The 26,252-nt window shown below is 45.4% G+C and overlaps 1 protein-coding gene across 1 annotated transcript in view; it reads right to left on the minus strand.

The window, feature by feature from the left end:
• The window catches only part of LOC134569205 (complement factor H-like), a 142,550-nt gene that overhangs the window by 11,440 nt on the left and 104,858 nt on the right, over nucleotides 1-26,252 (minus strand). Inside the window, exons 8-9 of the mRNA XM_063428118.1 lie at nucleotides 802-978; nucleotides 418-615 (exon numbers count right to left, since the gene is read on the minus strand). Of these exons, the coding sequence (XP_063284188.1) occupies nucleotides 418-615; nucleotides 802-978 (375 nt within the window). The remainder of the gene's footprint in view (nucleotides 1-417; nucleotides 616-801; nucleotides 979-26,252) is intronic.

A 26,252-nucleotide genomic window follows, 5' to 3' on the forward strand; every position in this document is an offset into this window, starting at 1 on the left:
GTGTAGCATTTATGCCAGAACAGGGAATTTTTACAGTCCTTGGAGCCACAACATCGTCAAACACACAAAAAAAAGACTTGCACCTTTTATAGTTTCCAATAGAGCGCTAGGAACTTTAACTAATAGGCATTGCTGCACAGTTTCACCAGTTTGTAAATAGTAAATTTGTCACAATGCCAAAATTATGTTGGTTGTAATAAGCTGAGCTCTAACAGGGTTATTCACTAAAGTGAGAATTGCAGGGAAGTCAAAGCAAAGTCAAAGTAAATTTAACATTTAACGTCAGCTATGCTTTCAGTTCAGCTACTTTGGCCTTTCAAATTCACTTTAAATTCCCTGCAATTCACACTATAGTAAATTATGTGCATTATTGTATTAGTCAAAAATAAAGAAAATTTAAATATGAATACTACTTACATCCTTGAAAACATTTTGGATACTTCATTTTGCCATCATTGCATTCTCCCTTTAAGGGATTTCCCGAATTTATATTTTTAAAACCAGTTTTGCACTTAAAATCTACTTCATCACCATTTTCATAAATGTGCTCATCTTCCGGTGATATAAATTCAACATTTCTAGCATTGAGGTCTTTTGTGAAAATTTTGCATGGCTCTACAAAATAAAAGAAAGGAATTCACTTAATCTCAGCAACAATTATATAAACAGAATCCTTTCAAGCAAGGAAGGTTGCCAAATAATGGAGAAGTTAAACATACCTGGGGAAAAAAATACAACCATTTTGAGAAGGGAATGAATTGGAAAATGCAGAATGTTCATCATGTTTCTTATTTTACTTACTAAGACACTGCGGAAGATCAGACCACTGACCCCTTTCACATTTAACACTTATAGGCCCAGAGAGCACATGTTGAGGATCACATTCAAATTCCACAGTGGAGCCTGAATCATAGCCACCTTGGTTTTGTTCACCTTTAAGTTTTCCATTTTGAACTTCAGGAGCGGACTTGCATTTTTCTAGAAATATAAACATTGTTTATAAATGTTAGGCTTTCTTATATTATCTCATCTCTAATGTGAAGCACCATCTGCAATCACACTAATGTCAACGTCTAAAATACATTATATAGGCCCAAATAGACTTTCTAGACAAACAATATCAAAGTCTCAGTGAAGTGAACAGGTACATGAACATTATTTCATTAAAATAAGGGATTAACATTTTTTTTTTTATGTTCAATATTTTATTGAATTTCCAAAAATAGACAAACGAGCACAATTACATCGAATAAAGTTTACATCATAAACAGTGCATGTTGTCATCAAACACATTTCAGGAACCTATAAAAGTGTTATACATGAACTGCAATTGTTCCCGTTTCTCGTCCATCTGATGATTAGAAAGATTGACATATTTTAACATATTAAGGGGGGTAAGGGAGGGGAAGAAGAGGTGGGGCAAGGGGAGAGGGGTCGATCACTTTCCTCAGTGTTTGCTACTCCGGGAAATGTAGGTGGGTGCGATGGCTTGGTGCTTACATTGGAGTACACCCTCTGGTTGCTTTGCACCATGTGTCCCATTTTCCCCATGCTGTTTGCCAATATTTGTTTGTGGTTCGTAATCGTCGTGCTGCCATTTCGTATTTCTTAGTGGTGTCTATTGAGGTGATGCATTGGTCAACACTGGGTGGGTTTGTGTTTAGCCATGTTCTGCTAATTGATGTGAGTGCTGCTATGACTATGTGGTAGGCTAGGTATTTGTCGGCCTTATGTATTTTTGATGGCAGTATTAATAGTAGGTACGTTTCTGGTGTATGAGGCATTGTGGTACCTGTTACCTCCATTATGGCTTTTGATATACCTTCCCAAAAGGATTTGAGCGCTGGACATGACCACCATATGTGGGTCATTGTTCCTGCTTCCTTTTTGCATCTCCAGCATTCAGCTGATTTGCCTTTATCTGTTTTGTGTAGCCTGGTTGGCACCATATACCATCGGTACAACACCTTCCTGCTAATTTCCACGTGGGAGGCATTCAGAGTGAGGTGTTTGTGTGCAGTAAGGGCCTTAGACCATATTTCGCTTGGAAAGTTGTGATTTAATTCTTTTTCCCATGCTCTTACATAGCTTAGTGTCTCTACCTGCTCGTCTTTCTGGAGTAGCTTGTATAAAACTGACAGCATCCGTTGGGGAGGTTTGCGCGTAGTGCATAGATTTTCCATATCAGTAGGCTCATGGCCCTGGTTTTGTAACTTATGCTGTGTCAGATGTTTGTGCATCCAAGACTGTAGTTGCAGGTATGAAAAATATGCTTTATTTGGGATATTAAACGTCTCAACCAATGTTGGAAAGTCCGTTAGTCGGCCTTTCGTCATTAGTTGGGAGATGTTGTCGATGCCACATCTGTTCCACACTCCACAATCAAATCCGGGGATCAGGATTTTGAGAGCTTGGATCTGTAGAGCTTGGGAGATGTGTGTCGCTGTGTATTGTTTTCTATAGTAGTTGTCCCATACATGGAGTGTTGCCTCCGTTGTGGGGCATATGTCTGTGTATTTAGGTCGTTTATGTTTGGGTATCCATATGAGCGTGGGTAGCATAGTCCCATCTGTGTGTGCCGCCTCTATTTGGCTCCAAATCTGCGGTGTTTTGTGGTGGAAGGTGGATATGAGTGTGTTTAACATGGCTGCTGTATAATATTTCCTCACATCCGGTACTCCCATTCCCCCTGCCTTAAAGGGTCTATATAGTATACTTGCCGCAACTCTGGGTCTTTCCCCCCCCCCCAAATGAATTGGTTCAGGACTCGTTGGGCTTCTGTAAGGAAATGTATCGGCACTCTAACCTGAAGAGTCCTAAACAAGTATTGTAGTTTCGGCAGAACCATCATTTTCACTGCCGCGATTCTACCTAACCAGGAGACATATTTCCCTGTCCAGCCTTGGAGTTGGCATCTAATGTCTTTTAATAATTTTGTGTAGTTTGCCTTGTGTAGTTTATGCAGGGACGGTGTGAGATTGATACCTAGGAAGGTTAGGTGGTCGCTTTTCCAGTCATATGCATGTGAGCTGCGTAGGACTGCTAGTTGATCCTCTGCGATGTTGAGACCCATAGCCTGCGTCTTGGTAACATTTAATTTGTAATATGAGCAGTTGCTAAAGTGTTGTATTAAAGATTGAAGGGCCGGTAGAGAGATATCAGGTTTAGCCAAGGTAAGCATGACATTGTCTGCGAACAGAGTAATCTTATGCGAGCTCTCACCTATTTGAATCCCTTGTATGTTATCAGAGTCCCTTATACTTTGTGCTAGTGGTTCCAAAGCTAAAATGTATAGTAGGGGTGACAGTGGGCAGCCCTGCCTCGAACCATTCGAGATGTGGAATGGCCTGGAGGAGAACCCCCCGTTGACTATTTTTGCTGTTGGATTGTCATAGATTGTTGAGACTAGTGTGATGAAGCTGTTTGGGAACTCAAATTTCCTTAGAACTGCTTTTAGGTATCCCCAGTGTAGCCTGTCAAACGCCTTCTCCGCGTCCAGTGACAGAGCCACACTGGGTTCCCCCGTTTTCTGGATCTTGTGAAGGATGTTGATCAATTTTCTGGTTCCATCCGATCCCTGCCTGCCTCGAACAAAGCCCACCTGGTCGGCATTGATTAGGGATGGTATAATGGTACTTAGTCTGTTGGCGTATATCTTCGATAATATTTTTAGGTCAGTATTTAATAGTGATATGGGGCGTAGGTTTTGGCATTTGTGTGGGGGTTTCCCTGGCTTTGGTAAGGTGGTTATGTGAGCTAGTAACATTTCTCTCGGAATAGTTCCTGTGGTGATAATGTCATTGTATAGTTTTTCTAATGTGGGGATCAAAATATGTGCAAAGGTTTTGTAGTAGATATTTGTGAACCCGTCCGGGCCAGGTGATTTCCCCTTTGGGAGGGCTTTAATCGTGTCTGCAATTTCCGTTTGGGTAATGTGGTCCTCCAGCAGTTTTTGGGATTGTATTGGTAATTGTGGTAGTGTAATGTCGGCTAAGAATTTCTCTATGTCCGTGTTTGTGGGTTGGTGTGTTTGTTTGTCCGTCCGTAGGTTATACAGAGTCTCATAGTACTCCGCCATCATGTCATTTATAGTCTGAGGGTTATGCACTTTATTCCCTTGCGAGTTAATAAGATATGGTATTTTTGCATTTTGTCTTTTGTGCTTCAGAAGCGCTGCCAGTGTTTTCCCTGCTTTGTTACCTTGGGTGTATGTATTCAATTTTAACCTATGTGACAGAAGTGCTGTGTTGCGTAATTGTATGTCATTCAGTTTCTGTCTCAGTTGGTCAATGCGGAGTTGCGAGGATGGGGATGGGTTTTGCGTATGTGCAGCAGTCGTGTCCCTCAGTGCTCGCAGAAGCTCCATGTACTCTGTTTTTGATCGTCGGTGTAGGTATGATGATTGGCTTATGAGAATGCCCCTTATGACCGCCTTGTGGGCCTGCCATAGAGTAGCAGGGGAGGTGTCAGGTGTGTCATTAGTGCTGAAGTATGATGTTAGTTCGTCTGTGAGTTTGGAGCAGAACTCCTGATCATATAGTAGGGTGTCATTCAGACGCCATTGTGTAGTCCCACGGAAGTTGAAAGCATCCCTTAGGGTTAGATGCACCGGGGCATGGTCAGACCATACAATATTCCCTATCCTACTGTGTTCTACGTGTGGAAGCAGGTTCCCAGATGTAAATATATAATCTATTCTCGTGTACGTGCCATGTACCGGGGAGTAGAACGAGTATTCTCGACCATTGGGGTATTGGGACCTCCATGTGTCATATAGATCATGGTCCGTCAGTATTTTCATAATCTCTGTCGCTTGTTTACGTAAGTGTTTGAGTCTGGGTGATTTGTCTGTTAATGTAGTATCAAGTTTAGGTTGCAGTACGTGATTCAGGTCTCCACACAGGATTATGGACTGTTTTTGGGTAGTGTGAATTTTGTTGAGGACCTTATTCAGAAAATTTATTTGATTAGTGTTGGGTCCATATACACTCACCAGAGTGTACAATGAGTTGTTTAGTGTGCAGCCTAATATCAGGTATCTGCCTTGTGCATCTTTTTTTAGGGTTAGAAGTTCGAATGATACTGATTTGTGAATAAGAATGGAGACCCCTCGCGATTTTGTGGAATAAGTTGAGTGGTATTGTACAGGGTAGTCTCTGCTGGCGAAGGCAGGGACCCTGTTGTGGACAAAATGCGTCTCTTGTACGCAAAGTACATCCACTTTTGCTCGAGTCGCCTCTTCAAGGAGAAGCCTCCTTTTGTGTGGCGTGTTAAGGCCACGAGCATTTATGGTTTGTATTTTCATACTTTACTTATTGGATTTTAAAAGGTTGCGTCTGTGTTTGGGCGATATGCCCTGATTTGCATTGTTTCGTTTTTTATCTTGCGGGGAGTATTGTCCCTCTGCCTCTTATGTGTTTTATATGTGTCCCTTGGTAGGCCACTTAGATTGTGGTAGCAGAGCTTGGGGCCATCGCCTCTATCGGGTAGTTGATATTGGTGAGAGTTGCGTATTGTGTATGTTATATTTAGGAATTTGAGCGATCGTGGTCTTGGTGGGGTTAAGGGTGAGTGACACAGGGGAGGTGGGATAACTATGTACATGGTATCTCCTTTGGAGATCTCGTGTGGGTATTCCACACTCGGGGAAGTGGAGAAATTTCTTTCCTCCATTTGCGTGGTCGTTGGCGCCCTTCTGGGCTCGGTTTAGCTATTTTATTTGGCTGCGTTTCGCTTGCATAAGGTGCACGGGCTTGGGCTCGGGCCTGGGACCGGGTTTTAGTTGCGGCTCTTGGGGCTCTTTAGTATCTCTGTAGTGTCCCGTCATATCGTGTCATGTGGTTTGTTACAAATCGCTATTTGTAACTGGCCCTTTAAATGGAAAATTGCCCTGCTTCCCTGGATTGTGGAGAAGCCTATTTGCCAGCCTCCTTCCTCATGACTATGGCCCCTGGAAGATTGTGCCCCTGAAAATGTATTAACTTTTATTGGGTGTGTATGGCCCTTTAAGAACCGTCTGGGGACATATTGTGACTTTGCTGAACAATGTCCCTTTAAGACTATGTCCCCAGACCTGTAAAATAACTTGCCCCTGGCTCTCTCCCACTTGGTTCAGTAAATAAGGCTTACTGAACCAAGTACCACACAGGCGGACCACCCAGAAGTTAAAGTGTGCAGGCAATTTACCTCCCAGGCTGTGAGGTTACTGCAGGTTAATTGCCGAGCGCTGGGTGGCCGCCATTCGGCAGCCGAACACGTGGCGGCGGCCATTTTAGTAATTCGAATGCGGTCAGCGGTGTATGCTAAAGATTCTGTGGAACCAAAATCGGCTACACATTTTGCCGAACACCGCTGACCCTTACCTTCTCCCATACTGAACTTGCAGCTCCAGAGACTAAGTCCCGTTCGAAATGGGACTTAGTAGTTTTTCGGCATGAAATTGACCGGCCGCACAGCCCAAATCTATGGAACTGTTTTGGGCAGGAAATTGTGCTTGCGGTCGGTCATAAAGGACTTCCAGCTAACTTTTGATCCACTGGAGGTATTTGGCTGATTTTTGGAAGTGTTTATGTTTGATGTATGCTGAGTCTGAATATGCAAATTTTTTTTATTGAAATTATTTTCTTTTATTGAAATTGAATGCATGGTTTTAAAGTTACAGTGTGTGTGTAAAAACTGTATTTTTATTGTATGTAATAATTGGTTTAACTGTTTATCTGAGGGGAGGAAATGTGTGGGCTGCACCAGATGTGTGATTGGTGATTTTATGCCTCCCCCTGGGAGTGTCCTATTTGCATGTAACCTCAATAAAAGCCAGGCTGGGTGTTCCAGCATCTCAGACCTCTTCTGACCCTCAATACGTAGCCTTGTCTCGTTATTGGAGGGAACTGTTATATCACACTGGGGATTGCTATGCTCTGCATATTCCCCTGAGCTCTTAATCACTTAGTTCTTGTAAGAGCTTGTTCCGGATACGCTCTCCTGGAGGAGAGGTCTTCCCCACACGGTCCTGGAGGACAGAAGCCGATCCAGGGTGGAAGGAAGACGGCGCGGCTCCAGTTAAGCTACGGCGGTTGTGGAGCCTGCGGTGGTTGTGGTGTCGTCTGCAGTGCTTGGAGTCCTCTGAGAGCGCTAGGAGCATCCACTAACGGAGGGTACTCGGTCGGAGTACACGGAGCTCCGTTACATTGGTGGCAGCGGTGGGATGGCGTCCTAGTGCGAGGAGAAGCAGCTCAGAGACACTGGTAACGTTTGGCTAGCCATTGGGCAGCGCCCCTGGCTACAACAGGATGGAATCAGCTGGTTTGCGGACAGCGTTCCATGATGAGGAGGAGAAGGAGGCCGCAGATTACAGGGATGCAGCCAGAAGGGAACTCTGGTATGATGCCCTGGAAGATGCCCAGTGGCGGCGAGGTGAGAGGCTCCCCAGTGATGAGCAGCGGCTACAGAAGCATGTGGCAATGCGAATGGGTCTATTGGGAGAGCAACCCCTAGATGAGTGGGTGGCAAGACTTGAGACCCTGGTATGGCGAGAGATCGGGCTAGACAACGCATACCAGGCCCTCTGGTGGCATACCATCCGACTTACTCCCTGGACAGCCGAGCACGACTTACCGGAGGGGGATGATTATGATGGTCCTGGCCTACTTCAGGATGCCATGGCAGAGGAGCTTGATTTCGGCAGCACAGAGGAGTTTAGGTTTTGGGACATCTACGACTACCGGATGGGCATGTATGTCTGGGCTGATGAACACGAGGTGAGAAAAGACATGACCCACCTGGTAACAAGGGAGTGGGAGCTGGAGCAAGACTACCTACACCTGCTCAGCTCCGTGCAGCCCCAACCTACCCGACAAGCAGAACCAGGTCTAGAGCCCTTCAGCTGGAAGGATATCGTAGAGGTTTACTGGGAAGATCCCCAACCCCAGAGTGAGTGTCAGGGAGCCGAAGGTGTCGTCCTTCCTCCCCAGCGGCAGTGTGTACCACAGGGGGCCGAAGGTGCCGTCCTTCCCCCCCAGCAGCAGTGTGTCCTACAGAGAGCAGAGACAGTTGGTCCCTCTCTACAGCAACAGGACAATGGTAAGGGAGTGGAGACAGGCGGTCTCCCTCTCCAGCGGCAGTGTGTACCCCAGGGGGCCGAAGGTGTCAACCTTCCCCCCCAGCAGCAGTGTGTCCTACAGAGAGCAGAGACAGTTGGTCCCTCTCTACAGCAACAGGACAATGTTACGGGAGTGGAGACAGGTGGTCTCCCTCTCCAGCGGCAGCCTGTGTTTCCGGGAAAGGAGCACAGCACCCCCTCTCCCCAGCGGCAGCTTACCCTAACAAGGGGAGACACCAATCCCCCAGACGGCGCAGATGGGACCGTGGTCTCTGTGCCTGACCTACAGGGATGCTGGACAACCTGTCCAGATCCCCAACTGCTCTCACCGGGACAACAGGAGGAGGGGGTAAGTACAAATTCCCCTCCCCAGCTAACTCCTAGCGTGGCACCAGGGTTAACAGAGGCGATGTTAACCCCTACTGACGTCCATGTTCCCTTGGCTACAGAGCCGGACTATGGTCTCAGTACCCCAGCAGACGAGCTGGCAGCTGGGCAGAGTGCAGTCGGCCTCTGCCCTACCTTTGTCCCTGGTCCAGAGCCTGATGTCCCGCAGGCTACCCCAGCAGAAGAGCTGGCAGCTGGGCAGAGTGCAGTCGGCCTCTGCCCTACCTTTGTCCCTGGTCCAGAGCCTGATGTCCTGCAGGCTATCCCAGCAGAAGAGCTGGCAGCTGGGCAGAGTGCAGTCGGCCTCTGCCCTCCCGCAAGTCCCCACAGCATGTTACCACATCACCACAGCAAAATACCCAGGTGCAGTAATTGTGTCTTGTGGGTGGGTCACCCTTGTACCTGTTTGTTGTGGGTGGGCTACTCTGGCATTTGGTTATTGTGGGTTGGTGGATCGACTAACGGAGGCACTGACCGACAGAAGGTCAGGTGCCTGGTTAGTCTTCCCCCCAAAGGGGAGATGTGTTACAAATCGCTATTTGTAACTGGCCCTTTAAATGGAAAATTGCCCTGCTTCCCTGGATTGTGGAGAAGCCTATTTGCCAGCCTCCTTCCTCATGACTATGGCCCCTGGAAGATTGTGCCCCTGAAAATGTATTAACTTTTATTGGGTGTGTATGGCCCTTTAAGAACCGTCTGGGGACATATTGTGACTTTGCTGAACAATGCCCCTTTAAGACTATGTCCCCAGACCTGTAACATAACTTGCCCCTGGCTCTCTCCCACTTGGTTCAGTAAATAGGGCTTACTGAACCAAGTACCACACAGGCGGACCACCCAGAAGTTAAAGTGTGCAGGCAATTTACCTCCCAGGCTGTGAGGTTACTGCAGGTTAATTGCCGAGCGCTGGGTGGCCGCCATTCGGCAGCCGAACACGTGGCGGCGGCCATTTTAGTCATTCGAATGCGGTCAGCGGTGTATGCTAAAGATTCTGTGGAACCAAAATCGGCTACACATTTTGCCGAACACCGCTGACCCTTACCTTCTCCCATACTGAACTTGCAGCTCCAGAGACTAAGTCCCGTTCGAAATGGGACTTAGTAGTTTTTCGGCATGAAATTGACCGGCCGCACAGCCCAAATCTATGGAACTGTTTTGGGCAGGAAATTGTGCTTGCGGTCGGTCATAAAGAACTTCCAGCTAACTTTTGATCCACTGGAGGGATTTGGCTGATTTTTGGAAGTGTTTATGTTTGATGTATGCTGAGTCTGAATATGCAACTTTTATTGAAATTGAATGTATGGTTTTAAAGTTACAGTGTGTGTGTAAAAACTGTATTTTTATTGTATGTAATAATTGGTTTAACTGTTTATCTGAGGGGAGGAAATGTGTGGGCTGCACCAGATGTGTGATTGGTGATTTTATGCCTCCCCCTGGGAGTGTCCTATTTGCATGTAACCTCAATAAAAGCCAGGCTGGGTGTTCCAGCATCTCAGCAGCATCTTCTGACCCTCAATACGTAGCCTTGTCTCGTTATTGGAGGGAACTGCTATATCACACTGGGGATTGCTATGCTCTGCATATTCCCCTGAGCTCTTAATCACTTAGTTCTTGTAAGAGCTTGTTCCGGATACGCTCTCCTGGAGGAGAGGTCTTCCCCACACGGTCCTGGAGGACAGAAGCCGATCCAGGGTGGAAGGAAGACGGCGCGGCTCCAGTTAAGCTACGGCGGTTGTGGAGCCTGCGGTGGTTGTGGTGTCGTCTGCAGTGCTTGGAGTCCTCTGAGAGCGCTAGGAGCATCCACTAACGGAGGGTACTCGGTCGGAGTACACGGAGCTCCGTTACATGGTTCATCATGGGCGTAACCAATATGTGTGGCTTAGTATGTTATGGTCTGTGGGGCCCGTAGGTGAGCAGGGGGGGTCGACATATCAGTTAACATATTAACACATTGTATATACCACCTAACTTCCCCTTGCTCAAGATTCCATAACGGATCTTCCCTATTAACCTCCCATCTGACTTGCCATCGTCCCCTACCCCCTCCCCACAAACCCCACACAAGCATTCCCTCCCATTCTATCCCCTCATTTTTATCCTGTCCCTTCCCCAGTTGCTTTTTCTGTCTGTTATACCATGTTTCGTTCCCCAATACATTACATTTTTGTGTTTCATGCCTAGCAGGCCATGGTTCTGTACTGAGTCTCTATTCTTGGGTTCCCCGGCTCTGTGGAGCAGCACATGTCCTGTGATATGTGGTGTGAGTCGTGCTCGGGGATTCTCACCTCGATGGTGATCTGAAATTGGGGGGAACTGCAAATATATTTAGCACACTCACATATGTTAGTCCGGACCCGGGGGACTCCTCGCCGGTGCCGGCTCTGCTCACGCCTCGTCACAGGCCGGCGGGAAGTCCCGGCTCCGTATGGGTAGTCCGCATGTGGTCTGTCTGTTCCTAAACAGAAGAGAAGGGGAGAGGGAAAAGAGAGCAGAAATAAAAAATAAAAAGTACATGTTTCTTCTTGGGGAATACCGCTCGTGCATGTTGAGTCAAAGCTGTGGGTTCTGCCTCGGCCTCTGCATCCGCACCGGCTCTGTTTGCACTTCATCACCAGTGCGGCTCGAGGCCCAGTTTTGCTCAGGTTGATCGGGAGAGACCGTGAGTGTTATATTGGCTTTCCATGTAACACCTATTTCAGGGGGGGAAGGCGGTGTGTCCTGTTCTCACTGGTGCGGGTCCGGGGCTCCCACCGCGGCTCCCGCTCTGCTTGAGCCTCGTCACGGGCCGGTAGGAGACCCGGTCCGAGAAGGTTAGGTTTTAAACAGTCTATTCGTGGTCCACATACCTCTTGCCAGGAGATGGTTACACAGTTCGTGTTGAGTGTGTGTAGGCCCAGGACCCCCACGTCCACCCCGGCTCTGCTTGCGCCTCGTTGTCGGAGCGGCGGGAGGCCCAGAATAATGGCGGTGATGAATTCTCTCACCCTGTCACAGAGGTAAGTCTCGTGTCCTCGTACAAGGGTGTATAAGGGAGGCCCTGTGGTTTGTGCCGGCTTTCCTCGATCGGGGACCCCCGGTTTGGTTCCTGCTCCGTTTACACTTCGTCACAGTTTACTGTTTCGGCGGGAGGCCCCGATCTAGCGGTGTTTGCCCGGCCCGGTCCCATTGTGTCCGTGCTTGTCAATTTGATTTTGTCTCAGTCTCATAAACCAGTGAGTCAACTGGCTTTAATGTCCTTTAGAGGTTTTCTTCCAGTCGGGCTTGAGGTGCCCGGATGGTTTCGTTTGGTGTTCGGGTGCCTCCACAGGCAGGTCCCAGGCCTTCAATTGCTTCAGGCCTTCTTCGGGGGTGGGTATGATAGTGGTGTCGCCATCTTTGGTGATGATAAGTTTGGTGGGAAACCCCCATCTGTACCTTAGGCCTTGTGCGCGTAGTGTGGTAGTAATTAGATGGAATTCTTTCCTCCTCTTGAGTGTTGTCGCTGAGAAGTCTGCAAAGATTTTCACGTTGGGGAATTCTGTTGGAGGCTTCGCCCTCATCTTGCTACTCCGGAGGATTATTTCTTTGATATGATAGTAGTGGGCGCGCAGGAGTACGTCCCTCGGGACTGACTGCGGGAGGAAGCGAGGTTTCGGGATGCGATGCACCCTGTCTACCAGCAACATGTCCGTTGGTACATCTGGGGCATGTGCATGCAGTAACGTACGTACATAGGCTGGGAGTTCAGCGGTTGTTACCTCCTCTGGGATGCCTCTCAAACAGAGATTATTTCGGCGGGACCTATCCTCGAGATCCGCCAGTTTTTCTTCCATGGAGGTAAGTTTCGTCATTAATTGTTCCACGTTCCCTGCCAGGTCGTTGTGAGCTGTTGCGAATTCATCACACTTATCTTCCATGTGGGTTGTCCGCTTCCCTAGCTCTTGTATGTCCCTCCGCATGGCGTCCGCTGTGTGTTGCCATGTGGTTACTAATTTGTTGGAGAGAATCTCCAGTGCTGCAGTGAGGTCTGCCTTTGTGATTTGGGCAGAATCTGCTTGTGAGCCGGGTCCCCGGCCTTGCATTCCGGCCACTGAGCCTGGGTCTCTGGTGTCATTTGAGGCCTGTTGCGACTCAGCCAGTTGTGGCTGTTTCTGGTTAAAAAAATGCATCTTGTCCGGTTTGGCCGAGTTCTTTTTGCTTTTGTTGTGAGACATTTTGTTTAAATTCTGTTGGATGCAGCGTTATGTCGCCAGATTAGAGTGGATTATGTGCCCAGGGCAAGAATTCATGCGGCCATCTTGCTCCGCGGTCGGCCACGCCCCCCAGGGATTAACATTTTAATTGATTAGTTATTCATTCCGATATTTCTGGCTGGGGTTTGATGCATGTTAAAAGAGCACATTGCAAGGAGATGAAGGTGTAAGTGTAAAAATAGGCTATTTCTGACCTTTGGAGAGATCAGAAATAAAAACACGAAGAAAGCTCTTAAACCCGTTGTTTTTTTAGTTCTTTCATTATTAATTGTAAACTCCGCAATAAAAGAAAAAGAGTTTCACCTCCCTACCTAAAATAACTAATCCAATTTTCTTGTAATTTCTTAGAACAAAAAAAAAAACACTAAAAAAAACAAAACAAAAAACAAAACATGTTTTGGGTCATAATTACAACTCTTTTTGGTAGAAAAAAAGACTGCTAATCTGTCCCATTATTTTTGGTCCCTTAAAAAGTGGGAGACACATATACAAACTGTTGTAATTCCTACACCGTTCACCTGATTTGGATGTAAATGCCCTCAAATTAAAGCTGAAGGACTGCAGTTAAAGCACATCTTGTTTGTTTCATTTCAAAACCCATTGTGTTGGTGTATAGAGCCAAAGAGATTAGAATTGTGTCAATGTCCCAATATTTATGGACCGACTGTATGTATATATATATATATATATATATATATATATATATATATATATATATATATACATACAGTATATACATACAATATATATATATTAGTAAAAAATATAAATCCAGCGCACTCACTTATCAACTAAACAGCTACTTTGATGCTGACAGATTTGACTAGTTTTATTAACCCCTTAAGGACCCGCCTGTTTTTGCGATGTTTGTACGTTAAGGACCAGAGCAGTTTTAACACTTTTGTGGTGTTTGTGTTTAGCTGTAATTTTCCGCTCTCTCATTTACGGTTCCCATACAAGTTATATATTGTTTTTTTCACGACAAGAAGGGCTTTCTTTACATACCATTATTTGTATTATGTCATATATTGTATTTAAAAAAAAATAATAAAATATGGTGAAATTTTTTTTTAAAAAAAACATGTTTTTGGACTTTTACTTGAAAAATCATTTACTTATCTACAAAAGCTAATGAAAAAAACTACTAAATAGATTCAAAATTTTGTCCCGAGTTTAAAAACACCCAGTGTTCACATGCTTTATTGCTTTTTTTGCAAGTTATAGGCCTATAAATACAAGTAGGAAATTGCTGTTTCAATATATATATATATATTAAATGTATCAATAGTGACATTGTAACACCGTTATCTGTCATAAATCCCCGAAACACACCTAACATGTACATATTTTTTTAAAGTAGACAACCCAGGGTATTCAAAATGGGGTATGTCCAGTCTTTTTTAGTAGCCACCTAGTCACAAACACTGGCCAAAGTTAGCATTTATATTTGTTTGTGTGTTAAAAATGCAAAAAACGCTAACTTTGGCCGGTGTTTGTGACTAAGTGGCTACTAAAAAAGGCTGAACATACCCCATTTGCAAAACCTTGGGTTGTCTTCTTTTGCAAATGGTATGCCATCATGGGGCTAATTCTCATTCCTTGGCTACCATACGCTCTCAAAGGCAACCTAACCAATCTGACAAATTTCAACCAAAAAAAAAAAAAAGTAAAATCAAGCCTTATATTTGACCCTGTAACTTTCACAAACACTATAAAACCTCTACATGTGGGGTACGGTTATACTCAGGAGACTTCACTGAACACAAATATTAGTGTATCAGAACAGTAAAATATATCACAGCAATAATATCCTCAGTGAAAGAGCTGTTTGTGTGTGAAAAATGCAAAAACTTCACTTTCACTGACTATATAATCGCTGTGATATGTTTTACTGTTTTGAAACACTTATATTTGTGTTCAGCGAAGTCTCCGGAGTAAAACAGTACCCCCATGTACAGGATTTAGGGTGTCATAGAAAGTTACAGGGTTAAACACAGTGCTAGCAAATTAAAATATCTGGGCTTTCGGCCTGGGTTGGCAGGCAGGTCCCTCAAATTGCAATCATTAAAATTACTTAATTAGGTAAAAATATTACATAAATACACACGTATAATTTTAATATATATACATATTTATATATTTGACGTCTACGTGTATATTTATGAAATTATTTATGTAATTATGTATGTGGACATTTGTATATTTCGTATTATTTTTATTTATTTATACATAGATATATATATCATTACATTGTTAGTGTATTTTGATATAAATATATATATATCAATATCAAAATACTGTTAGAATAAAATTGCATATATATATATAAATTTTTTTTAATTATTAAAATTTTTTTTTATTTTTTGTTATTTATTTTTATTAACATATCATTTGTATTTTATAATAATATATATATATATACCATATATATAATTATATATATTGTATATATTCGTGTGTAATTTAAATATAAGTGTATTTTTATATTAATATACGTATATATAAATATAAATATACACTTAGTATGACATTATATATATGATATATATATACATATATTATATATAGGTATATATAGATATAATACATGTATATATATCATATATATATACACACATTATAATTTTTTTACACTGATTGTTTTTTTTTCACTTTATTTTTTTATTTTACACTTGCAGGGAGACTGCCTGTCAGCACAGACAGTCCCCCTGCAGGCAGACACATGGACCCCTATTGCGGTCATGTGATCGAGTGATCACATGGCCGTGGGGTCCTGATCTGCCGAGGGGGGACTGCCCGGGCAGACAGGCAGTCCCCCTGGACCGGGTGGAGCACTGATCGCCGCCGTGGGACCGACGGCGATCAGGTAAGTAGCCCCAGACCGTTATGACGGTTCAGGACCGTCAGCGGTCCAAACGCACGTTTTACCGCTGACGGTCCTGAACCGTCAGCGGTCCTGAAAGGGTTAAAAACACCTAATCTAGGCAAAAAATAATGGGGGTTTAGTTACACTATATGATCATACATTGCATAAGCCTGCCACAAACGTCAATGTACCCCATCTTTGGCAGGTCCTACTCTCAATGCCAACTGTCTACTAAATGAGCTACTCACTTGGGGAAATCCTTCCATCTCGAGTTCTCTGCAGTACAAGGCTTAAATAGGGTCCTGAGATGAGACACCTGTGACAGGGGGCATTGCAAAACCAAGGAGCTGGCTGCACTTTGCCTAGATTAGGTGTTTTTAATAAAACTAGTCAAATCTGTCAGCATCAAAGTAGCTGTTTAGTTGATAAGTGAGTGTGCTAGATTTCTATTTTTACTGTACTTATTGGCCCCCAGCAGCACCCCATTTAAGCATGTTTAGGTGAGTGCAGCCAGCCCCTTGTTTTCATATATATATATACCGTATATACTCGAGTATAAGCCGACCCGAATATAAGCCGAGGCCCCTAATTTTACCCCAAAAAACTGGGAAAACTTATTGACTCGAGTATAAGACTAGGGTGGGAAATGCAGCAGCTGCTGGTAAATTTCTAAATAAAATTAGATCCTAAAAAAATGACATTAATTGAATATTTATTTACAGTGTGTGTATATAATGAATGCAGTGTGTGTATGAGAATGCAGTGTGTGTGTATGAGAATGCAGTGTGTGTATGAGTGCAGTGTGTATATGAGTGCAGTGTGTGTGTATGAGAATGCTGTGTGTATGAGTGCAGTGTGTGTATAAGAATGCTGTGTGTATGAGTGCAGTGTGTGTATGTATGAGTGCAGTGTGTGTATGAGTGCAGTGTGTGTATGAGTGCTGTGTGTATGAATGCTGTGTGTATGAGTGCAGTGTGTGTGTATGAGAATGCTGTGTGTATGAATGCAGTGTGTGTATGTGTGTGTGTAATGCAGAGTGTGATGCAGAGCCTTGGTGGGGGGTGGGCATTTTTATTTTTTAAATATTATTTTAATATTTTTTTTTGTTTCATTAAATTTTTTTATTATTATTTTATTTTTTATTTTATTATTAATTTTTATTTTATTATTTTTTATTTTATTATTATTTTTATTTTATTATTTTTATTTTTTTTATTATTATTAACATATATATATACACATTTTTTCATTTTTTCAGCACCTCGGTCAGCTCCCAGTGTAAATCTCGCGAGAGCCGCGGCTCTCGCGAGACTTACACTGTGAGCTGACAGAAGAGCTAAACGGACCGGCGGAGGAGGAGAGAGCTGACAGGAGCTGCAGGAAAGGTAAGTAACGCTCTCTGCAGCCCCCACAGCCCCCCTGTCTGTATTATGGCAATGCAAATTGCCATAATACAGACTCTGACTCGAGTATAAGCCGAGTTGGGGTTTTTCAGCACAAAAAATGTGCTGAAAAACTCGGCTTATACTCGAGTATATACGGTATATATATATATATATATATATATGTTAAGACACCTTTTGTCTTAATAAGTAAATCACCGTTTAGTCCACCTTCCCCTCTCACCGTATCAAGTCCTTGTTCGTATGCTGTATAATCCACGAACCATAACCAGGGGAAGCAGTAATCTCTCGAATAACGATATCCACCAAACGGCATAAGTTCCCAATAATAGTCCTTAAGCGTAAAATAAGAATCCCCCCAATAACGAGACTGAAGCTCCGTGTTGAGGGTCAAAACAAGATCTGAGGACTGGAACATCCAGCCTGCTTTTTATTAGGAAAAGGCACACACAGGGCACTCCCAGGGGGAGGATGAAAATAACCAATTATACACAGGGTAACACCCCCACCTCTCCTCCCCTCAGATAACCACATAACACAATTATACTGTACATTAATTTACCCCAGTTATGGATGTACCCCAAAACCAGGGGGTACACCTTTAAGTCCAGCACCGCTTGAAAGGTCTTGGTTAGGGGAACACTCTGTCCAAATCCCAGCCCATTCGGTTAAGGGGTTCGGGAGTTATGGATGATTGAAGTTTTGACCGACTGCACAGATCTTCTAGCCGAAAAGAGTTCCATAAGTTTTGGCCTTGCAGTCGGTCTCCGTTCGCCGGTTAAAATCATACGAAATCCTCATCATCCACAACTATCTCCGAGTTCGCTGGATTCCCCATAGCCGATTCCAAGTAACTACCGAATGGCTCGTCGTTCGGTAGTTCCAACACGAACTTCTGGGTGTATGGAGGTCTCAGCGGTGTTCGCCTGTTTGGGTATCCGTTTTTAGTTCCACGCGTTCACAGGCAAACACCGCTGTTCGCACGCAAGATGGCCGCGAACACGTGCAAAAGTCCCAAAATGGCGGCCACCCATATGTTAGACATGGAGTTCGTGCGAAATGAGGTGAACGGCTGGAAAACAGGCTGGAACGGTAAAACATGTTTCATAACATCACAAATCAGTCCTTTAGACGGATGGCCTAAAATAGTCGAATCCACTAAAGCACCAGACAGACGGATGGTTCCGTCACACGGCTCCCCCCTTGTGGAACACTCCGGCAGACCCGGCTTGACCCTGTGGCGGGTAAACTTGGGGATGTCCGGACTAAGAGGTGGTGGATATGTCGGTCTGCCGTGATAAGCCATCCGCATTTCCGTTCAGCTTACCGGGTCTGTAGCTAATAGTAAAGTTGTAAGGTTGTAATGCCAAGCTCCATCTCAGCAGTCTCCCATTGTCGCCTGAGACCCGGTTAAGCCAAACGAGGGGGTTATGATCTGTTACAAGGGAAAATTCTTGCCCATACAAGTAGGGACTTAACTTTTTCAATGCCCAGACTAGGGCTAAACATTCTTTTTCAACTGCCGCATAACTCACTTCTCGGGGTAGTAATTTTCGGCTGAGGTATGCGACAGGATGCTCTCCTCCATCTTCCCCAACTTGGCTTAACACAGCCCCCAGTCCATACATGGAAGCATCTGTGTGAACGAGAAAGCGTTTGTTAGGGACTGGGGCAGCCAAGATAGGGGCATTCACGAGAGCTTGTTTCAGTGCCTGGAACGCAGCTTCACAAGCCGGGGACCACAGGACCTGCTTAGGCAAATTCTTTTTCGTCAGATCTGTCAGGGGCTTAGCAATAGAGCTGTAGTCAGGAACGAAACGTCGGTAGTACCCTGCTGTCCCTAAGAAGGCCAATACCTGGGTCTTAGTAGTGGGCGTGGGCCAGTTAGCCACCGCTTCTACTTTGGCGGGCTCTGGTCTCTGGTTTCCACATCCCACTAGGTGACCCAGGTACTGTACTTCTGCCATACCTACATGGCACTTTTCTGGCTTCAATGTCAGGCCAGCGGCCCGGATCTTATCCAGTACTACCCCTATGTGTACCAGGTGTTCCTCCCAGGACCCACTATAGATCGCTATGTCGTCCAAGTATGCACAGGCAAATTCTTGGAAGCCATCCAGGAGTCTATCCACCATCCGTTGGAAAGTAGCCGGGGCATTCTTCATCCCAAAAGGCATGACCCTAAATTGGTACAGGCCAAATGGGGTGATGAAGGCCGACTTGGGGATAGCATCCTCGGCCAGGGGAAACTGCCAGTAGCCCTTACATAGGTCTATGGTGGTCAGATAACGTCCCCTGGCAATACGATCCAATAATTCGTCTACCCGGGGCATTGGGTAGGCGTCAGTGGTAGTCCGCTCGTTGAGTCGCCTGTAGTCCACACAGAACCGGGTGGTCCCATCTTTCTTAGGTACTAGGACTACAGGCGAAGCCCAAGGGCTGTCAGAGGGTTCGATGACCCCAAGCTGGGTCATCTCCTGTATCTCCTTCCGCATTCCATCTCGGACTGCTTCAGGGATACGGTAAGGCGGCTGTCGTAAGGGGGTCTGTCCAGGGGTCTCTACCTTGTGTATAGCGAGATGGGTGTAACCTGGCTCCTGGGAGAAAGTTGCTTGCTTCTCCCATAACAACTGTTTCGCTTGGATCCTTTCTGTGGGGTTTAACCTGTCTCCTAACTGTACGAGGGAGGTGAGGTCAGTCTGGGGGTCCCTTTCTAATAGATCAGGGAGAGGCAAATTCTCAGGGTCATCTGTAGCTGGGGCACATACGGCCGCAATGTTCTCAGGTCGTTCTTGATACTCTTTCAGCATGTTCACATGAAAGGATCTCTGGACCCTTTCGTCTGAACAGCTGGCTATCAAATAGGTAGTATCACAGATCTGCGCCACTATTCTGTACGGGCCTTGCCAAGAGGCTTGCATCTTGTTGGCCTTCACAGGTTTGAGCACTAATACTTTTTGCCCCACCTGGAAGGCTCGCTGTCGGGCACCCTGATCGTACCATCTCTTCTGTTTCCCCTGGGCCGCCCGGAGATTCTCCCTTACCATCAGGGACAGTTTCTCCATGCGGTCCCGAAGTTCCAGAACATATGGCACTATGGGGGTCCCTTCTTGCTCAGTCTCCCCTTCCCAGTGTCCCCGGATGAGATCTAGGGGTCCGCGGACCCGTCTCCCATACAGTAACTCAAAAGGGGAGAACCCAGTAGATTCCTGGGGCACCTCCCGGTATGAAAACAGAAGGTGCGGCAAGAATCTCTCCCAGTCCCTGCAAGTGTCCGTAAAGGTCCTCAGCATCTGTTTGAGGGTACCGTTAAAACGCTCGCAGAGACCGTTAGTCTGTGGATGGTAAGGTGAGCTAAGCAAGGGTTTAATGCCACATACTTTCCACAGCTGCTGGGTGAGCACCGCAGTAAATTGGGTTCCCTGGTCGGAGAGGATCTCTTTAGGGAACCCAACCCTGGTAAAAATCCTAACCAGGGCATCAGCAATCGTCTCTGCCTCTATGTTAGACAGCGCTACTGCCTCTGGATAGCGAGTGGCATAGTCCACTACAGTAAGAATATACTTCTTGCCTGATGGACTAGCCCTGGCCAGTGGACCCACAATGTCAACAGCTATGCGGGAAAAGGGCTCCCCTATAATAGGCATCGCTGATAGTTTAGCCTTAGGGTGGTCCCCCCGCTTTCCTACCCGTTGACATGTGTCACAAGTACTGCAATATATCCGCACAGCCTGGTTGAAGTTGGGCCAAAAGAAATTCTGGGAGATCCTATAGGCTGTGCGACGAGACCCTAGATGTCCTGCTAAAGGGACATCGTGCCCTATCCGCAGAAGCTCCTGCCGGTATTTCGCGGGCACCACCAGCTGGTGATTCTGCGGAGGGGCTATCTTCTTCTGGGAAGGTTTCGGGATTCTGTATAGCCTGTCCCCCACCCACTTATACCGCTCCCCGTCTATCCCTTCCTCTCCAGCATCTGCTCTGTCCCTGTACTTTTGTAAGGTAGGATCTGCCCGGGTTTCCCTCCCAAACTCCTCTGGTGAATCCCAACGTAAGGGGGTCTGAGCTAAGGTGTCAGTCGGGGAAAAGGGTCTTACCTGGGCCTCCTCGGCAGGTGGGCTGGTTCCAGAGGCACGGGTCTGAGAGCGAGTAGTCACTGGGTTAACATCCAAGGGGCCCATTGGAGCATAGGCCGAAACCAAAGGGGCCAAATCATTCCCAAGAAGCACATCAGCGGGCAAGTCTTTCATAACCCCAACATCCACGTGTCTAGCGCCCACTCCCCAGTCCAGGTGAACACGGGCAACAGGTAACCGGAATACAGCTCCCCCTGCTACCCTCACGGCCACTGTGTCTCCGGTGTGCTGGTGTTCTGAGACCAAGTTCTTTTGGAGCAGTGTCATGGTGGCTCCTGTGTCTCTAAGTCCATTTACCACTCGGCCATTTAGTTTCACAGTCTGCCGGTGTTGCTGGCGATTGTCCTGATGGGCGGCTTGCACCGGGTCGGCTTCGTGCAAGATGCCCCAGAATTCCTCCTGCTCTACACAGTGAGCAGCAGGCTGTGGTGGTCGCTGATTCGGGTTGGATGATCTCCTCCAGGACTGAGCTTGGTTAGCGTGGTTCAGTGGACACTCCGGGCGCTTGTGTCCCAACTGTTTGCACAGAAAGCACCGGATGGGTTGGGAATAATCCCTGGCATTAAATTTGGATGGCTGCACATAAGTATTGGTCGGTGGTACTACTGGGCTGCGATGCACTGGGGGTTGGTATGTTGTTGGAATCGGAGGGGCTGCTGGTCGGTATTCCACTCTGGTCGGAACTTTAACAACGGTATTGTCCAGTTTGCGAGCATCAGTATATTCGTCTGCCAACCGGGCCGCCTCGGGTAGGGTAGAGGGTTTTCTATCTCTGACCCACTCCCGGACCCCGGTAGGCAATTTCTCGAAGCAGTGTTCCAGTAAGAATACCTGCAGCACCTCTTCCCCCGATACTGCTTGGCATCCTGCCATCCAGTGGGCTGCAGTACGGTGAACTCTGCAGGCCCATTCCACATAAGAATCGGCACTTTGCTTGTTGGTTTCCCTGAAGCGCCGTCTGTAAACTTCTGGGGTCACCGCATACCTGGCTAGGAGCGCATCCTTCACTGCCCGGTAGCTGGTGATCTCCTCCTCTGGGATGGCCCGAAATGCGTCACTAGCCCGGCCAGATAATTTCCCAGAAAGGATGGTAACCCATTGGTCTGTGGGTACCTGATGGAGGGCACACTGCCTCTCAAAATCGGCCAGGAACCCATCGATCTCTCCTTCATTTTCAATAAAATTTTTAAATGCAGCAAATGGTACCTTTTTCCTTCCGGAATCGTTATTGGGTACCTCTGCTGCTGCAGCTCCTCTTCCTTGGAGCGCTTGGTGTGCTGCTACTGCGGCTTGCACACGTTCCACAATGTCTGCTGAGGGGTTGGGGCCAAAGTGTGCCAGCCTTATTTGCACTGCCCGGTTAAATTGTATTTCCTCGGGTGTTAAATCCAAACTGCTGGGCACATTAGCGCTCTCCGTTCCCTGTGTTGCATCCATTTCCCTTAGCAAAGCAATAATTTCCCGTTTCTTTAAATTGCTTGCTGATCGACCTCGGCGTTCTATTATGTCCTTAAGAGTAGCACGTCTTAACTGTTCATACTGCATTTCTTTCCTTCTGTGTTGTGGGATTCATCCCGTCGCTTGCCACCAATTGTTAAGACACCTTTTGTCTTAATAAGTAAATCACCGTTTAGTCCACCTTCCCCTCTCACCGTATCAAGTCCTTGTTCGTATGCTGTATAATCCACGAACCATAACCAGGGGAAGCAGTAATCTCTCGAATAACGATATCCACCAAACGGCATAAGTTCCCAATAATAGTCCTTAAGCGTAAAATAAGAATCCCCCCAATAACGAGACTGAAGCTCCGTGTTGAGGGTCAAAACAAGATCTGAGGACTGGAACATCCAGCCTGCTTTTTATTAGGAAAAGGCACACACAGGGCACTCCCAGGGGGAGGATGAAAATAACCAATTATACACAGGGTAACACCCCCACCTCTCCTCCCCTCAGATAACCACATAACACAATTATACTGTACAATAATTTACCCCAGTTATGGATGTACCCCAAAACCAGGGGGTACACCTTTAAGTCCAGCACCGCTTGAAAGGTCTTGGTTAGGGGAACACTCTGTCCAAATCCCAGCCCATTCGGTTAAGGGGTTCGGGAGTTATGGATGATTGAAGTTTTGACCGACTGCACGGATCTTCTAGCCGAAAAGAGTTCCATAAGTTTTGGCCTTGCAGTCGGTCTCCGTTCGCCGGTTAAAATCATACGAAATCCTCATCATCCACAACTATCTCCGAGTTCGCTGGATTCCCCATAGCCGATTACAAGTAACTACCGAATGGCTCGTCGTTCGGTAGTTCCAACACGAACTTCTGGGTGTATGGAGGTCTCAGCGGTGTTCGCCTGTTTGGGTATCCGTTTTTAGTTCCACGCGTTCACAGGCAAACACCGCTGTTCGCACGCAAGATGGCCGCGAACACGTGCAAAAGTCCCAAAATGGCGGCCACCCATATGTTAGACATGGAGTTCGTGCGAAATGAGGTGAACGGCTGGAAAACAGGCTGGAACGGTAAAACATGTTTCATAACATCACAAATCAGTCCTTTAGACGGATGGCCTAAAATAGGCGAATCCACTAAAGCACCAGACAGACGGATGGTTCCGTCACAATATATATATATATATATATACACAGAAATAAAGAGATGCACTCCAAGGACTTGGTAGATGACTTGGTAGATGAAAAAAGGGGTAGTTTATTCCAATAGGTATAGCATTAAAAAATAGCCGACGTTTCGAACCGTTCGGGTCTTTCTCAAGGTTTCTGTTTATATATTTTCAACGTGGGATTGCACCCAGGCTAAATTGAACTATACACACACTGTTTGTGTATATATATATATATATATATATATATATATATATATATATATATATATTGTGATAAAGTGAAGACAGAGAGGGCATTTAACCCCAGGGGGAGTATATGTAGTTTGTGTGTGTGTGTTTAGTTATGGGCCCCTGGGGTGGAGAATTTGGAGAGAAGGGTGGGCCAATGATCCACTCCTCAGTTTAGACACAACTGGGAGAAATAAGGTCCAGGTCAGAGTTTTTTGGACCTGTCTCCAACCCACTGCTCAGCTGCAGATAATCAGCTGTAGCAGTGGGAATAAACCACTCCCTGCTAGGCAGGTAAAGGGGGGATTGCTGGCTTCCTCCCAGGAAGCATGTAGGAGAGAGGCTGTTCTCTCCAGTGAGAGAGTCAAGGAGACTAGGCACTGGGAGTGCAGAAAGGAAGCAGTCAAGGCTGGCTTGGAGCACTGGGAGTGCAGAAGGAAGCAGTCAAGGCTGGCTTGGAGCACTGGGAGTGCAGAAAGGAAAGCAGTCAAGGCAAGGCTGGCTTGGAGCACTGGGAGTGGAGAAAGGAAAGCAACAGGCTAGCTAGCAGAGTGTTGCTATCTAATAAGGTTGGTGCGATATGTTTTTGGTGGTTTAACCCTGATAGAGAGGGATATTAAAAGTGAGTCAGTGCTCAGACGAGCTAGGTTTTTGTTTAAAGGGGAAACCTGTTATATTTATGTTTTAGTTGTGTTGCTGTGTGGACTTGCCAATAAAGTTGTCTGGATTATATGAAAACCAAAGGACTGTGCCTGTTTACCCTAGAGGACCGTGCTATCTGCAAACAAGGATCACAATAAATATATATATATATATATATATATATATATATATATATATACACACAATTTAATTATACTCATTTTAAAACAAATAGTGCTTAGAATTAAATGTTTGTGTGTGTGTGTGTGTATATATATATATATATATATATATATATATATATATATTCTATGTGTACATTTATTCATTATTCTTACATAATTATGTGATTTTATTCATTATAATATGAGGGACCTGCTTGACAACTCAAGCATAAAGTCCAGAGAATTTAATTTCAAGACCTTGTAAAATCTATACATGGGTGGTACTGTTGTACTCATGAGACGTTGTGAACACAAATATGAGGGTTAAAACAAACACTTCTAATTACCATGATATTTTCAGTGAAAGTGCAATTTTTATGTGAAAAATGCAAAAAGAAAATCTACACACTAACTTTGGCCAAGGTTTGTGACTAAGTGGCTACCAAAAAGACTGGACATAGCCCCATTTTGAATACCCTGGGTTGTCTACTTTTGAAAATGGTATGCCATGATGGGGTAATTCTCATTCCTGGGCTGCCATATGGTCTCAAAGGCAACATAGGTCCAGCAAACCAATATTGGAGACTCACTGCAACTGCAACCAATATTGGAGACTAACACTGCAACTTTCCAAATCTACATAAATGATATAAAACTTACACAATGTACTGATGTACTTGTGAGAAGTTGTGGAACTCAAATATTAGTGTTTTAGAGCAGTAAAATGTGTGTGACATTATCATCTGTGAAAGGGCAGTTTATTTGAAAAATGCAAAAAACAAATATGAACACTAATGTTGGCCAGGGTTTGTGACTAAGTGACTACTTCTATTTTCTTTTTAATTTCTCTCATATATATATATATATATTTTTTTTTATAGAACAGACACAACTCCAATTCTCAAGTTTGTTTTGGTCTAAATTTGTACATTTGCCTCAGTCCTTTAAGGGGTTAAGGTCTTGTCATAAATACGTCAATATTTTATATACCCTGTAGTATTGGCGACATTGTATAGAGGTAACCGTGTCTTAATTCAAATATACTTTCACCATTTTGTAAAAGGATGGTCATATTTTTTTTTTTTTTTTTTTTAGAAAACTGCAATTAAAGGACCGCTATAGTGCCCTGAGGGTGCCCCCACTCTCAGGGACCCCCTCTCGCCCGGCTCTGCGGAGAGTAAAGGGTTAAATCTTACCTTTATTCCAGCGCCGGGCGGGGAGCTCTCTTCCTCCTCTCCGCCTCCGATCCTCCCTTTCGGCTGAATGCGCATGCGCGGCAAGAGCTGCGCGTGCATTCAGCCGGTCGCATAGGAAAGCATTTACAATGCTTTCCTATGGACGCTTGCGTGCTCTCACTGATTTTGACAGTGAGAATCACGCAAGCGCCTCTAGCGGCTGTCAGTGAGACAGCCACTAGAGGATTTAGAGGCTGGCTTAACCCTTATATAAACATAGCAGTTTCTCTGAAACTGCTATG

Source organism: Pelobates fuscus, chromosome 7 (assembly GCF_036172605.1).
Source record: "Pelobates fuscus isolate aPelFus1 chromosome 7, aPelFus1.pri, whole genome shotgun sequence".
Lineage (NCBI taxonomy): Eukaryota > Metazoa > Chordata > Amphibia > Anura > Pelobatidae > Pelobates > Pelobates fuscus.